The sequence below is a fragment of the Gavialis gangeticus genome, unplaced genomic scaffold (assembly GCF_001723915.1).
Source record: "Gavialis gangeticus isolate Ggan-Ray unplaced genomic scaffold, GavGan_comp1, whole genome shotgun sequence".
Taxonomy (NCBI): Eukaryota; Metazoa; Chordata; order Crocodylia; family Gavialidae; genus Gavialis; species Gavialis gangeticus.
The window spans coordinates 52,453,541-52,470,602 of NW_017729030.1; the positions used below are offsets into that span (position 1 = coordinate 52,453,541).

A 17,062-nucleotide genomic window follows, 5' to 3' on the forward strand; every position below is an offset into this window, starting at 1 on the left:
TAGCATGCTAACAAAAATAATTAGTATCATCAAGGCTTTCTATCAAGGTGCAACAGGCACAGTTAGAACACATGCCTACTTGAGCAATAGGTGTAACACACAAGGAGGCTCTCTCTTTCACCTCCTCTGTTTCGAGTTGCCATTGATTTCTTCCCAAGGAAAAAGTGCTGACAAATATAACAGGCATTACATGGTTGAACAAAATACAAGAATATTTTGATTTCACCAATGACACTACTCTTAACTGAGAGCACAACCAAAGAACTGGAAGTCTGCATAATGCCTCAGAGATGTAGTTAATAAACATTTATGAAAAAACAAGTTCTAACACCCCAACAACTCTCAACCCAAGCATAATGTTAAGCAGCAGAGGAATATAAGAGGTGGGTCAATTCATATACCTCAGCAGGAATACACAAGTCAATGGGGATAACCAAAAGGAAACCGTCTCAAATATGCCAGGCACCAACTTTAACAAAACAGGGCTAAATCCTTACAGCTTAAAGACCACTATAAATCTCCAGCTGAAATAACATTTCTACCCTGCCTGTCACAGATGGACATTAAATATGGAAATCCAGCAAACATATAGACATGTCTAGCTGTCTTTGAAAGCAAATGGCTCTTTGAAAGCATACAAAAGAAAAAAAAAAAAGACTAGAAATTGAATGGAACAAATGCATTAAAAATGCCATTAAAAAAAACAAAACAACCAGAGGGCAACAACTTCATATCTGCTAAGTTATCCCAACTTAAAGTTGGAAGTATCTGGTATGTGCATCAACAGGACATCAAGGCATTTGCCACGGCAGACATGCCACTGGGCGGCAGCTGGAAGAACATCTAAGAGAAGGGTCCAGGGAAAGAGGTCTTCACTGAACAGTCCTGGGTGAGGGAAGAGCTTACAGTACTAACAACTAAGATAGCACATACAAACAGTTACCCACAACAGATAGGGATGGCATAGCCTTGTTCAGCCACATCTGATACGACAAAAAGGATTCAAAATCATATAAAATTAGAGATGCTCAACATGAGATTTCCATAAGCTCTCAGCATTAGTTTAAATAGGGTGATCATCTGTCCTGGGTAAACCTGAACACTCCTGGTTTCCATAGCCTGGTCCTGGTGGGTAGGTCAAAAGTCCTGGGCCAGAGTCCAGCAGGGAGGCAGAGCACATGGTTCACCAGGCAGGCAGGTGGGCAGGCACTGCTGTTGCTATGCAGGAGCTAGGCAGGTATACTGGAGTGCTGCCGAACCCAGCCCAGCCCAGCCTGCCCCCAACCTCTAGCCGCTGCTGAGGAGCAGCCGGGCTGGGCATGTATTGGTGGGATGGTGCCTGCTCCAGTTCATCCACCTTGCTCCTGCACACAGCAGTGATGCCTGCCCGGCTGCCTACTAAAAGCACTAAAATGTGACTGTCTGCACAGTGAAGCAGGAAAACTCACGCTAAGTGACCTGTGAGCGTCTTATAGTGATGCCACTTAAGGTGTGGAGTATCTCTGAGTCATGCTACCCAGGTCATGTTGCAGAAACAGCAGCCTTGCTCCCAGAGACAAAGCTAGCAATTTGGGTCCTCTGGCATCCTAGGATGCATTGCTCTCATCCCTCCTGCCAAAGTCCTGCTTTGTGTGAAGGGAAGCTCTCTATCCCTAAACTGAAACAAAGGGAGCTCACTTTGGTCAGATAGGGATCTGGAATAAAAAAATAAAAATAGCATGCATGTCTTTTCTCAAGAGAATCACTTTACTGGAAAGCTAAAAATAAATTTAACTAGCATTCAGATCAGGTAACAGAAATACAAAAATCCACTCACACTTGGAAGGATGGGTGTAGGCTGGACCCCAGGAACTGAACTCTTATTAGGTCTTTAGTTCTCCCAACAAATCAGGTCCATTATTCTCCCCTTCCCCCAGGTTTATAATCATAGATGATATGGTCACTGACATGTGTCTGTCTACAACCTGAGTACATGTTGATGAAAGGGGTCGATCATGAAGACCCCCTCCCCAGCTAAGTAAAGCATTTGTGGTAAACACTTAACTGTTTAATTAGGATGGCTTTACAAATGTTATAATTTAAGTTTGGACTCTTGACAAGGAGTGCCATTCCGTATGCTAATGGGTTTCAATTGCTTTGTGTTACTATGGTTAAACCCTTAATTCAATGCTTTTCTGTTTCCATCAGCAAAAAACATAGAATCTAGCCTTGCAAGCCTGACGTTATATAAAGTTACTCGAATTTTGTTTGGTTTAAATCATTACAACATGGCTTTTCCTTGTGGGCAGATCACGCCTGACCAACCTCATTTCCTTCTATGATCCAGGTAACTTTCCACCTGGATAAGAGAAATGAGGTTGATGTCATATATTTGGATTTCAAAAAGGCCTTTCATGTTAGACTCCCACGATGTCCTCATAGTAAAATTGGGAAAATGCGGCCTCAAGTACTTTACAGCCTGGTGGCTAAGTAACTGGCTCTGAGATAGGACCCAGAGGGTATTAACTGACGGTACTGAGTCAACATGGCAGAAGGTGACCAGTGGCGTCCCTCAGGGTTCAGTACTCGGCCCAGTGCTTTTCAACATTTTCATCAATGATTTGGATTCAGGTGTTAAAAGTGTACTGGCAAACTTTGCAAATGACACCAAATTATGGAGGAGTGTGGTCATGCTTGAGGACAGGCTGAGGATACAGGCTGACCTGGAAAGGCTTGCAAGGTGGGCGGATTAAAACCTAATGATATTTAACATGGCAACACGTAAAGTGCTCCATCTGGGGAGAAATAATCCGCAACACTTACAGGTTCAGCAGTGCTGTACTTGCCAGCACCAAAACTGAAAGAGACCTGGGGGTTGTGATAGACCACAGAATGAACAAGAGCCACCAATGCGATGCTGTAGCTGACAAAGCGAATAAAACACTGGCATGCAACTACCGATGCATCTCAAGCAAGACTAAGACTGTCATCCTCCCACTCTACTTAGTCTTGGTGAGCCCACAGCTGGAGTACTGCATCCAGTTCTGGGTGCCGCACTTCAGGAAGGAAGTGGAGAAACTTGAGAGAGTCCAAAGGAGGGCCACGCACATGATTAGAGGTCTGGAGAGCAGGTCATACGAGGAGAGGCTGAAAGACATGAGACTGTTCAGTCCGGAGAAAAGACGACCTAGAGGGGACTTGGTGCAGCCTATAAGTATACAAAGGGCATACATCAAGGCCTGGGGGAGCATCTGTTCACCAAGGCACCCCAGGGGAAGACACGAAATAACAGACACAAATTGCTTGAAGATCGCTTCAGAATGGACATAAAGAGAAATTTATTTATGATTCGAGTGCCTAGGGTTTGGAACCGACTCTCCACAGAAGTGGTACAATCACATACACCGGAGATCTTTAAAAAAAAAACACTTGACGTACACCTTGCCGGGGTCATCTGACCTCAGTAATCTTTCCTGCCCAAGTGCAGGGAGGCCGGATCCGATGACCTTGTGAGGTCTTTTCCATCCCCTAACATCTATGAGTCTATGAATTACATAATGGAGGGTATATACAAGACAGAGGCACTTATGCCAAGGCCTCTAATGTGTTCCTAATACCGTGGAGGATCTACCCACCCTCCAAACTCTACTGCCCAAGGGCTGGTACTGCCTGGGGGTAGGTGTGAACCCCACCAGTGCCGAGTGCAGGGGTGCTGTGGTGGCAGGACCATGAAGCTGCGAAGCCCTCCACTGACCCCTGCCAACCCAATCCCAGTCCCCTCACAACCTTCCCTGGAGAGGGCTTCACCTTTGCCCTAGAACCAAGCAAATCCTGCAGGAAAATTCAACTAACCACAGTTACTCAATGTTAACTGAAATTTTCCCACGTGGTCTGGCCCCATTTTACCCCAACCATGGCCAGCTTTTCCCTTGCCAGGTGGTTTGATGGGGACTGTGGCGCCTCCCTCACTCTTGCCTGGGACTAGAAAGGGTGGAAGAAGGCTGTGCCATAGAGGGGTTGGAAGCCAGAGTGCGGAGCTACGAAGGTTTAATACGGAGGGAGAATGGAAAGACACAGCACACTCCAAAGAAGGCTGGGACGGGAGGGAGAGCTGTTGGAGGTGGGAACTGAGATCAGGTGGGTAGGGTCGGTGGAAGGCTCCCTGCAGCAGAGCTCCCCCCCGCAGTAATTCAGAGGGCCTGCAGAGGAAACAAGAGCCCCATGGCCCCATGCTTTACTGCCTCCCAGCTCCAAGATCCCACTGCTGCAACCCTCTCCCTCCCTGACCCTCGCAGCCCAGGTATTCTTACTTCTAACCATACCCTGCTTGCCAGTCCTTTAGCAGCAAATGATAGCTGTGCAGGTCAGAGACCATATTACCCATAAACATGTAACTGCTCAGAGCACATTCTAACTTTAGTACTCCATCATATTCCATTGATTTAGCATGACCTAAAGGTAACATGTAACAAACCCCTTTAACATCAAAAGCAACATAATTTGGCAAATGGTTTTTGCTATTTGCATGATTTAAATGGCTTTGCCTTACCCATGGGTGTCTTAGGTGGTTTATTCTGCGTTGCTGAGATCCGCCTGGTTGTTTTATTATGGACCTGATTTCATCTACCATTAAGCAACAACCCTGATTAACTTCAACAGAACAAAGCTCAGGTTGTAAATAAGGTAGCCTTAATGGCTCATATACAGAATGGTACATGGGGCCTGCCACATGTCACCTCTCTGTGCAATTGCAGGGATCTTCAGAAGCTGTTATTTACAGCCCAAACCCCTGTTTAACATTAAAGGCAGCTAACTAGAGCTCATCACTCGAGCCCTCACACCTAGGGGAGAGGTGGTTAAAAAAAAAAGTAAGGTGCACACTTGTGCACATTATAGTTTTAAAAGCTCTTGTAGAACTCTATAAGACAGCAAAACCCTCAGAGAATAAAATAAGTCTCTGAAGAGTTGTCTATGCTATACTTGGGAAAGTACCATGATTGATCAGGAGGTAATTCTCTCCAACAGTTCCATGGCAGGAGGAGCAAAATTATATAGGATTATAGTATAAGGCAGAAGAATATAGCTGTGGTTTACTGCTGCCATTGGGAAAGATATGTGGGCCCTCCCTCCCCTACCCCCTGCCACTCCACAAACTATCCCTTAATTCTACCTCATTTCCAAATAGGATTGCAGCTGCACTGTGGCTCATGCCCACAGATTTTCCTCAAAAGCACATCATGAGCAGCAGCATGATGAAATGGATGTGACACTTGCACATCTGTACTCTACTAGTGATCCAGAAATGTATGGCAATCATATCAGTTTCCTTTAGTGCCATTTGTTCTGGCACCACTGGGGAAGCATTATAGGAGGCACAGTAATACACAGATGGTCCTCCTTTGCTACTGTCGGATGATCCCTCCATAAATTTAAATCCCTGTGATTCTGATAACTGTCACTACAGTTCTCAGAACAACATTTATTACAGTAGTTATCCTCTGCTGCAGACACAGCACAAATATTGCGTTTTCCCAGTTCTACTAAAATATTGCTTTTCTTATTAGTTTCTCTGCAAAATAGCAAGAGTTCAAAGGAAATATTAGTTACTGAGATCCTAGAGAGACTTACTCCAGCAAAATCATACAACTTTAAGAAAGGTACAAATTTTGGTCTAAAATTATTTAGAAGATTTGCAAAAATATCATTTCCTATCACTCTCCAGATATTTCTAATGCACATGCCTAAACAAATCAGCCCTCTGATGCCAAAACAAAGATTAGTCTTGGAAAATGTAGTGAATGCTTTGGGAAAACAAAGCTTACATAAAGAAGGGGCTCCATACTACAGTCTTACAAACAAGTACAAGAAAATTTTAAATATATTAATATTCAACTCTGCCCTCATTGCATTTGAAATAGGATCCCCCCTCCCCATACAGATAAAAGCAGTTGAAGGAGGCAAACAAGAGCAGTATCACTAATTTTTGATTAATCTAATCATCACGTTCTTTGTTAATCAGGTGCAGTTATCTTCTCCACCAAAGTCTGTAGCTGGTGAAGCCCATGATTTTCTGCTAGGAAACGCTCCTGAAAGCAAGAGCCAGCCCCTTTTATAAAGAGCAAAAATCAGACTGAAAACAAATCTTGAGGAAAAAAGATATTTTTATTTAACAAAGAAATATAGAGCCAGAAAACCCTCCATAAACTATGATTCCTCCATGCTTTGGCCTATTTTTTTTTCTTCCTGGGCAACTTCCAATTTGATTCAATATATGCATTAGGTGTTTTGATTTCCACTCACTGACCAAGTATTAACTACATGGGCCAAAAGCAGAACCTTGAACTTAAACCACAGCAAAAATGACAGTGGAAAGGAAGGATAGACAGACATAAAACCCATGCTCTAATCCTGCCTTCCTGGTTTTTGGCTATGTACTAGATTCAAAATTAAAAAGGAATTTATTTTCCAATTCAGTCCCACCAACATCTCCTGAAAACAGTTACTCTCACGATTTCCATACACGATACCAGAAATCTTTTGAAAACAGTGTACTCATAAGAATTCAACCCTCCCTTGCGGTAGTTTCATTATTCTGTGACAGCTCATTGGAATTTACCACCAATCCAATAATCTAATATAAACTATACCACCTCATCCACCTTCTAATACTTCCAGAAGTACTTTTACTTTTCATAATACCTTTTACTTTCTAACTGAAGTCACATTTCTGTTCTCAAGCTCCCCAAGGCGTTTTCCATGTGGTTTAGATTCCCCCAAGATCCTACGTGCCTTTCCAGAGGTTTATACTTAATTTCAAAATCCCACCTACTGTTCTTTTTCAGAGAAGAAAGTGTTCAAATAGGACAATAAAAGAAATTCAGGTTTGACTTCCAATGAAGTCAGTCAGTGAAGCACTTCTGCTTTAAATAATTTGACTCCACTGATAGTTGTTTACAAAGACCACAAGAGAATATACTTGATGTATGAATAAGCCTATTCAATAGTTACTTTTTCAAACACATCAAATTTGTATACATAATACTTTACATTTATATGGCACCTCTCTCCAAAAAGGATTCCCAAGAGCTTTACAATGTGCAAGTACTCACAAGAATTACTGTCATGGTCACCTCAGAGAAAAATCATACTGAGAAATTCAAATGAGACTTTAAACTAAAAAAGAATTATGTTGCCACCAATAAATTCTTAGGACTAAGAGTTATCTCCATAATCCCTCTTTTACTACTCTGTAAAGTCTTATGCATATTTATACCATAATATAAATAAAAAATAAGAACGGTTTGTAGTTTTCCAAATCAGATGGGTTTTGCTTCAAAAAACAACTCTGAGGCATTCCAAACAGTAAATGACAGCTACATGAAAACACATATGGCAAAGTAATGGCAATAGCTGCTTGACATAACATGCTCATCTTTGTAAGATTTTAATACCTCCAAATATTTAAGGAACTTCTAGTGCTGCTTACTAACTAAATACAATATGACCAACAAACATCAATCAACATTACCCTGCAAATACACTCACTCTGGGCTCATAGAATTTTTACCCTTAATCCTGCATTACTTCCTCAGCAGAAATTTTCAGAGGTCTGTGGTTACACAACTACAACATACATTACTCAAAGAATATTAAAATAAAGATCTGAAGTTACCAAGCAGGAGCTGCAGGCAGATAAATTCAAGAACAGGGCTAGAGTTAAACACTTATGAACAAGGAAAGATAAAAATTGTGCCTTGAGAAATCTGCTCAGCAAAATTGTTAAGGTTCGGTTGTAAGAGAAGGTAAGGTTAAATGCAACTTACTGGTAAGGTTCCTGGTAGAGAAGCATCAAAAAAAGATACCAAAGAGTTAGGGGGTGCTGTAAACTGCACTTGGGAGCCAGAGAAAATCTTGGCGTTGGAATTGATCTGCGCATGAATTTCCAGACCCACCACTGCTCTCCAGGGAGCAACACTGAAAAAGAGGAGAAATAACATATAATTAGTGTGCATCACTACATTAATATCTAGGAAAATCTATACAAGACAAGACAAAATAACAAAAAAAATTGCCATTTAATAGTGTGTTGTGGTCCTGTGCCGCTGCATTGGAGGCCACAGTCTAATCTATATATTTTATAATCTTAGAAATCTTGAGGCAAATAGTGCGGCCAAGTGTTTTTATTATGTACACATTAAAGACGATTTAAGTAGATGAGAATAAAAGTATGAATCTGAAAACTTTTCCATGAGAAGCTGCGCTGAAATTAGCAAGGTGAAGGAACATACTGCACAAACCCCCAATTTCGTACCCCATGGAAATTATGAAATTATCATAAATATCAACTGCTTCTCAAGTAGTTTGATAAGTCTCCAACAAACAGGTGGCATATTAAATTATGTATACATTATCAGCTAGTCACTAGCATGCTGGGAAAGGTGGCTCTCCAGAGCAATGTTAGTATCAGATTAGCATAAACATTAGTAGTCTGGTAATAGAGAAATCATCATTTCAACTGGAGAGTGACTGCTCTTTGAACATGCTCTACAGATAAAGCTTCTCCATATCATCTGAAAAGTAATTGCAATTCTCACATCCATAACCTTTATATGGACAAGAGAAAGAGGTCACCTTTACAGTATGAATGGCTCAATGGTTTCTGTAAGTAATTATCTGGCCTTGTACGAACGAAGTGACACAAATAATATTTCAGTGGTGAAATCACATTTCTATGGCAGGACACTTCAGCAAATATAAGTACCAAGATAGTTATAACAGATAAGTGGGCTATGGAAAAACATTAAACAAATATATCAAATATAGTGTTTCTTTCAAAGGTGAACACAATGCAATTTTTACTTGCCAAGACTTGAATTCTGCATCTGTCCTCCAATAGCTGAGGACATCACTACAGATCACCAAAACTTAATCAAGCGTATCTTACATAAATCACTCATTAAAGGAAGGCAGATACCATCATGTAGGACTTTCAGGCATTCAAATAAAGTCTTCTACAACCATTTTTGTTTGTGTATGCTGACTGGAACCATACAAAATTACATTTTTAAAAATGAAGAGCCTTACCTAGTTTTCAACTGCAGACCTATTAGAATATTTAAAGCAACAGTCCTCAATCCTTCAAAAACTTATGCAAACTTTTTAAAGCTCTGCTACCAGGAGTCACCACAGTGACTCCAATTACATCAACTGGAAACCAGTTAAACCAATGAAACTCAGGACCAGTGAAATTAAGCATGTGCATAAGTGTTTTCTTTCTGCATTTCTACAATTCATACTGGATTCACTCATGGTGACTCAATTAGCAGGTACTTTTTTGTGATGGCTGTAATCTTATGCACCAGAGCTTCAGTTTTCATTTTAAAAACAATAAGAATTTAGCTATTATAGTTAGAAAGAAAAGTCTCCAAACTATAAAGTGAGCGTAAAACAATGCACTGATGATTGCCAGAGTCTGCAGAGGGCCTGAAAGAACAACTCTGATAAATATGGAGAGCTCGCATTCAAAATTAACTTGGAATCTGCATAAATCACTTACGACAATTTAAATATCAAAGCTAAATTACTTTGCTGCTGATCAGAGTACACTAGAAAGTGGCAAGATTCTCAGTCCGAAAATGCTTAAATGGCCCCATTTTGGGGCCTGATTGTAGCTCAGATGCAAAGCTAATCAGTTTAGTTTGTGGTTATGGCACACTCTTAGTTGATTCCAGCCATCCTAGTGCAATGTTCTGTTTCCAATGTTTATTGAATAATGAATTAGAAACTATTTCCGCCATGGCATGGGACACGTCGCAAGTATAGACCAGGCTCCTTTACTACCAAAATCTAAAGTTTGGCTTAATTTTCCCTGCACAACCAGCTCCTTTAAAGCTCTTCTTCTTCCTAAACACAATCTTCAAAGTGTCCCACAAGAATCCCCTGATCTTGTGTTCAGACCCATGCAGGTCAAAGCCTTGGCTTTCATGGGGGTATGAGAGTTTTCCACAGGTGCACCAGACTGCTGTCCTGTCAACACCCTACAAAGGGCACCACAACTCCCAATGGCCTTTTTGGGCCTTTCACCAACTGCACTAGGCTCCAGCTGATGCCTACAGACCTATGACTGTCATCCTTAGCTGGAGTCCACAGCCAGAAGTCTCATGTAATCGCCCCTAACTTTTGGGCCCTGGCAAGGCTGGTGGCTTCCCCCCTTGCCTAGAAGTCAGGTCTTGAAGTAGTTTACTACAGTATGGCATGAGTCTTCTGAACTAGCAACTGAAATCATGGACACTGATCTGGAGCTCCGACCTATCTTTTCACTTTCTGATTTAGGGGAATCTATTTAAGCTGTTGTCCAAAACCAACAACAACTTTCCAGCATTTAAGTTCTTTGCGCCTGCCGACCACAATCTACTACTCGTACAGTCTTTCAGCTGCTTTTCTTTCGTGTAGATGTTGAACAGCCTCAAGCTTTTAGAACAAATCAGAGCTTTGCTTTTTGATTTGGTTACTGAATGTTTTGTTCTCTCTTCACCTTTTCTCCTACTAAGTTCTAAAGATGACCGATTCCTTCATCTTCTCCTTTGGTTTCATTCTTTTCCTTGCTCTTTCCTGTGCCACTGTTCAATTTCCAAAACGTTAAGGCTAAGCATTCTTTCATAGTTTCATAATTTTTTAGGGGCTGGAAGGGACCTTACAGATCATCGGGTCCAGCCCCCCCCGCACTTGGGCAGCAAGACCAGCGGAAATATGCTTCTACCTCCTGCTTGTCGCCAGACAACTCTGAGGTAAAAAGACCTTTTCAGGCTTTCTCTGTGCCTGGACAAAATTAACTATTCCAAACAGATTTTACCACACCTTCAGCTCTTCTGTAAAATATGAATTTTCATTTCTATCCAGGAGAACTTTTACAATTTCTGCTCTCTCCTATATCTGATGAAAGGTGAGTGTGCCCAACAGCTTGCAAATAAATAAAATAATTTGTTTGAACCATAGAAAGTGAGGGTTGGAAGGGACCTCAGGAGGTCATGTAGTCCAACTCCCCAAAGCAGAACCATCCCCAACTAGATCATCCTAGCCAATATCTAGCTGGTTTGCAAAAATCTAGGTGGTCTAATAAAAGACATCACCTCTTCCATGAGTTTTGATTCCTTTTGCCTCTAGATCAATACAGCTACAACCTGGATACCTTCAAAATCGGTCTGCATTAAATCACTGCCTGCTGACAGTTTTTTTCCCTGAGGTCTAGTATCCCTTGGGCCTGATGATGGTTTAGGCTTAGCAGTCAGGTAGGGCTACCGTTAGGGATGCCAACCCTCCCCGACTGGCTGGGAGTCTACCGGAATTAGCACTGATCTCCTAGCGACTACTGAAAGAAATCCAGGAGATTTTAAGAAAATTAATTAAATTAATAACATTACATCATGTTGGGAAGAAAGAAAATCTCCCAGAATAGCTTCAGTCAGAGTTGGCAACCCTAGTTACCGTATTTTCAGTTCCAAAAAAGAGGGCAACTGGAGGGGGGGGAAGTATATGATGAGGTAGGTGATGGTTACAATAAATTATAAGTGTTAATAAATGTAAAACCAAAATAAATCCACAGCCCCCCAGCACCAACTCTGCCAGCAGCTGGGGGGAGGGGGACGGGGAGAAGACCTGCCCAGGCAGACAGCGTGGCGCGGGGAAGCCGCGGGCGGAGTAGCTGGGGCAGGTCACGTGAGCCCTGACGTACCCAGCGCGGCTGGGGCAGAACGCGGCAAGTGGGAGGGAAGCTCTGCAGGGTCAACCTCTACGGTGGGCCACGTGGGCCCTGACGTAGGCCGGCGGGGGAGCTTTTGGGAGCGCCCCAAGTGGACAGGCCTCCCCCTCCCCGCCCCGGGCCCTACCCGCTCTGCGCCGCCTCAGCCTTCCCCGGCACCCCTCCGAGCGCCGCGGGCTGCTCCCCGCTGTGCAAGGCCCCTGCACGGCGGCGCCAGGCCAGCCGACAAAGGCAGCCGACGCCACGCGTGGGAGCCGCCATGTTGGCCAGCTTGGGCGGGGATCACGTGACCCCAGCACCGCCCCCGGCTCAGCTCCCGCGGACTTGTCACGCGGTCGGGGGGGGGGGTTGCTATGGCGATGACGCTTCCGTTAGCCTGTAACGGCCGCAGGGGCGTGTAGGGGAGGGGCACGTTTGTGGCAGGCGTGTGAAGGCTGCCCCGCCCCCACAGTGAAGCCGACACGTGGGCAGTGAGGGAGAAGATGGGCTGGGGCACGGGCCAGCGTCTACGGGCTTGTCAGCGAGGCTAAGGAGGCCGTGGGCGTTGCCCTATGAAACTCTGCCAGGAGAGGCCCCACGGGCGGGAGGGGACCCCCAGGCCAGAGCCTCTTTTCTGGTCAGGGAATTGCAAAAGCCACAGAAAAGGCCACGTAAGTGATTTTGGGCGGAGAACTTTGCTTCCAGGGTTGCCAGGTGGACCATAATGATCATACTTGTACAATAATCTCCACCCTTGTACAATGTACCCTTGTACAATGTACACTTTTACTCATTGGCATGCGGGCCAAATGAGTAAAAGTGTCCAAAATACCATCATTTTTGAGGGGTGTAGGTTGTAGCTGTGTTAGTCTAAGGACATAGACAAGGTTCTTTGGGTGAATCTGATATCTTTTATTAGACCAACTAAATAGTTGGCGAACAATTATTAAGCAAGCTTTTAAACCGTCATTTTTGAGGGCGCTCATTGATGCAGGACATGCAAAACCCAAGTCCCTCTTGGGGTTGGGGGAGCCTTAGGTGACTTCTGGGTGTGCTGTTACCCCTTTCTTATGATGACTTCTTGCCTCCAAATAAAGAAGTGCTTCAACTTTGATGACCCAGTTCTCACTCACTGGCTTTTTACAAGGAGCAAGAGAAAGTAAATAAGAAAAAGACTTATTTGCATATTGTTCAGTGTAGGATAGTTTTTCAGCAGATATGGTCATTTTGAGCTTCCAATGTGGTAATTTTATCTTTAAGACCTGGTAACACTGTTTGCTGCTGTCTAGTAGACTGGGATCAAGGAGGAAGTAATTCAGCACCAGCATTTCACTGACATGTTCCAGTCACAAGATGAGGTTGAATGGAGTTGAGCCAGGGCCTGGAGGAGGCTGGCGGCTCCAGGGAACAGGACGGGAGGTTCATAAAAACCTCAGAGAAGTCAGGCTGGGAGGGACCTTCAAAGGTCATCTAGTCCAACCGTCTGCCTGAGGCAGGATCATTCCTTTCCAAACCATCCGGTACAACCTATCATTTAAAACACAGGAACTCAGTCTCTGGCATGCGGGCCAAATGTGGCCTGCAGAGCCATGGCATCTGACCCACGAAGCTCCCCACAGGTTCAGAAGTCTTGTGGTGGGTGGAGTGGTGACAAGTAATGCTGCCTCCCCTCCCTCGCTGCCAGATTCCCAAACCCTGTGAGCTGGGACATGTCCCCTTCTCCCCAACATGACTGGATTGTGGCTGAGCCATACCCCCTTCTCCCCACAGTGTGGTGGGATTGGTGCTAGGCTTTGCCTCTTTCTCCACCAGCACAACTGGATTCGGGCCGGGCCACACCCCTCAACCACACAGCTGGATGGGGGTAGGCCACACTCGTTCTGCCCCACCCTGCACAGCCAGATCAGATTTAGATTTGGTCCACGGATACTCTCAACATTGTCCTTTCTTCACTGCCTAAAGTGGAATAAGTTTGGGCACCACTGATCTTCATAAGACTACCACCAACTTGACACAACACAAGATTCAGTACCCTAACGTGTCACAGGTAACCACCACAGCCATCTTCCACAGTCATAGGCAATTTAAATCTCTGTGCTCTTAACTCAAATCCCAGATTGCTGGCACAACCTTTATAGTGCTGTTTTGCTCACTAGCTTCATTTTAAAGAGGGGGTTAGGTCTTGACCCTGCAGGAAGCTTTGTGTTGTTAACCTCCTTGTTTCCACCTGGACTCCCTTTGGCTTAACAGAGCAGTCTTCCTAGTCAGAGCTCCCAGTAGGCTGAAGCTGTTGTGTATAGATGTTATCCTTGCATCAGGTTTCTTTAACAATTGCCTCCATGAACTCTTCTGGATTTTATTATTCTTTGGTACTTTGGAGGCATCGGTAGATCAAATCAGCAGGTTTTTGGTATGGTTTCAGAATGTAGCTTAAGTACGTACTGGTGTGAAAATGCTAAATTTTGGATTACTGGACTTGTTTCTTAGCCCGGTATTATGATGTAATAAAACATTTCTGAAATAAGTAGTAATAAGTTAAAAGCTTATAAATCTTAACAGCACATTAGGCAGAGTCCTACTCTTATAGGATCTTGCAGGATTCTGCCCTTTAATTGCATACTTGAAAAAAAGAGGAATATATAAGAAACTGAAAAGGGTACATATCTTCCATCTCCAAACATCTCCCTTCCCTGGAAGGGTAAGTAAGATTGAAAAAGGCCCCGTGTTTATATTGCTGACCCCCCATGCCATAGCAAATGGCTTCCAAAAATAATCCCATAAAAAAAAGCTTCTGTAATGCTCTGTTCCAATGACCAAATAGTAGATGAAAGCTTACTCTCACAGTTACAGGATGTTGATCAATTGCAGACAAGCAAGGCATGATTGTCTTTCCCAGCAGATTACTTTGAGGTAAAGGAATTCTTATTTGTTTCTTTGTGCTTTGGGCAATAGCATTCAATTTACAATGTGTTTATAGATTATGCTGTGCCTTGGAATAGCTGGAGTTGCATAAAGACATGCATGACAGTGGATCTGAACTAACTGTGTAGACTTCTCTATTGAAGAAGGCAGATATAAAGGGGAGTTTGCTGTGAAATCAAGTTTCTTATTGATACAGTAGATACCTGACAGTAAATTGGAATTTCATGCAAGACAAAAGCCCTACTATGTGTATCATCTAAGCAAGGCACACTCTTTTTTGTCCCACTTGAAAGAAGATCCTCCTAAATTTTAGTTATAGGGTCAGAGATCTCTAAATTCTGCTTTCTTGTAAGCTATGTTTAGCATGCATTCTTATCCCTTTTTGTGGACTGTGAGATCTCCCTGTGGCATATGAGGGAGTGGGGTATTCAGACATGGGGTGTTTTGTTGGATTGCTCACAGGCTGACTGTAGTATCTTATTTCAGCATGTGCAATAAGGGACAGACAACAACTTTTGTTGTTTTTTAACATGAAGGGTGTGGCTGTCAGCAGAGTAGAGACCTAGTCTGCCAGATAAAAAAAAATGTCTTTACATTAGTGGTTCTCAACCTTTTTAGACTCCAGGCCCCCTTTAGAAAGTGCCAAGTCTTAGCTTTCACTCATTTTTTTGACCATGTTAAAAATAGAGCGATTCTTCTGTTGCAGAGAACTCAACAACCAAAACAGGTTTGAATGTTTTTGACGCTATGGATGACAGTACTATTTGAGATCTCTGGGTTTATTTTGTGAATCAGGTGCGGGTATTATGTTAGGTGTTTATGCTAGGTTTGTACACCTAACAATGGTAATATTGCACAGCACCCTTTGAAGGATCTTGCAGCACTCCAGTGTGCTGCAACACTTTGGTTGATAATCATTGTTCTACAGGGAAGAGTAACTAGGATTACTGTGTTTGGAAGATAACTATGGTAAAGGAATATTTTCAGGCTTTCAGATCCCCTAAAATTACCTCTGTATCTCACATGCTGTTTTCTCTACAGGTATGTATAAAAATATTTTCCTCGTTTTCTGCAGTTTTCAACTGGTTTTCTATACCAGACCAGGCCTTTACTAAAGCGTCTGAAGATAGGAACAAAATATAAATAAAAAAATACATCTAACCAATTTGCCATTATTTTATTAGTGAAATAGAAGGAGAAAGGGAAGTTTCTTTCTGACCCCAGCAGATGATCAACTTAAGCTAAAATGGCTGCCGTATATTATCTATCAGTTCTGTACTTGAATGGTGTTGCTTAAGTGTGTGGGTGGCCTCAGGGTGGTCTTTCACTAAAGACTGTATTAATGTAGTAATAAAAAAATGGCAGAAACTGAGCCAGAGAGTTTTCTTGGTCTGTGTCCTGTGCCAGTGAGATCCTTAGCCTCATATTGCAGGTTTTCTACACCGACCTTTACATTTCAAACATCAAGAGACAGAGATAATAGATGGAGATAATAGATTTTGCTTTTGAGGATGATTTAACTTTGTTTGAAATGTCATTGTCTTTGGTTTTTAAATTATCTAGGTGTGCTGTTTTTAATAGGTTTTTGCCCCTGCAATTTGAATCGTATGTGGCCCTGAGGTTGGAAAATAATATCTGATGCCCTTAGAAGATAATCTGCTGACACAATGCCCTTCTTATGTTTCAGGTCAGTCAGCTAGGGCAGAGGTACTGTTGTACTCATTGGACCTGTGGAAATCTTCAGACAAGTCCCCCAGGGCACAGTCAATACTGTGTAAGTAGGTGTAGCTCCCCTAACTTCATTCCACAGTAGTGTTACTTCAACCACTTCTAATCCTAGTGCCTCTGCTAATCAACTAGAAGCAAACTCTTTGCCTTCTAGAATGGTATTCAAGTATTGTGGGTATATTTTTTTAGCAACACTGCTGCACTGAATTTGATTCTGTGTTATTGGGAACTGACCTCCCAATAACACAGTATGCTCTCATCTTCACACCATAAGCCTGTACTGCTTTGGCCATGATTTTCAGCTGCCCATCAATTCTCTGTAGCAGGAAACCAATGGTATCACTTTCTCAGTGATCACACCCTTTGGCATTAGTCCCATTATACTGTACACCATCTTAAAGGGTTTTGAACTAAAGCAAGTACTGTAATTTAGGAAGCATATCAGGTTTATGTTTAGGTATTCTACAGTTTACCAAGAAGCAGTCACCCAACTTTATATTTTACCTCACTTCTAAAGTAATGGGATTTACATATTGATATAGTAGAGACAATTGGCAAAATGGCCAAATTACAGCAAAAAGAATCATTGATTTGTTTTTGAGCCTCATACAAATGACATTGGTGAAGACACACATAGAAGAAAATGACTCACTGTGTTTTAATAAAGAAAAGCACCTGATCAGTATAAAACTTTCC

General features: G+C 42.7%; 1 protein-coding gene across 6 annotated transcripts in view; it reads right to left on the reverse strand.

The window, feature by feature from the left end:
• Window positions 1-12,032, reverse strand: part of GATB (glutamyl-tRNA amidotransferase subunit B) — an 82,809-nt gene extending 70,777 nt beyond the window's left edge. For 2 of the 6 annotated variants that reach the window (XR_002098470.1, XM_019522208.1), the window contains exons 1-2: window positions 11,865-12,020; window positions 7,803-7,953 (exon numbers count right to left, since the gene is read on the reverse strand). Coding sequence is in view for 4 of the 6 variants with exons in the window: in XM_019522208.1 (XP_019377753.1) it covers window positions 7,803-7,953; window positions 11,865-11,998 (285 nt within the window). In the remaining 2 variants the exon portion in view is untranslated. Of the gene's footprint in view, window positions 1-7,802; window positions 7,954-11,864 lie in introns of those variants that run through there. The other 4 variants (XM_019522210.1, XM_019522209.1, XM_019522211.1 and 1 more) reach the window with 4 other exon arrangements.
• Between the last annotated feature and the right edge of the window lie 5,030 nt (window positions 12,033-17,062).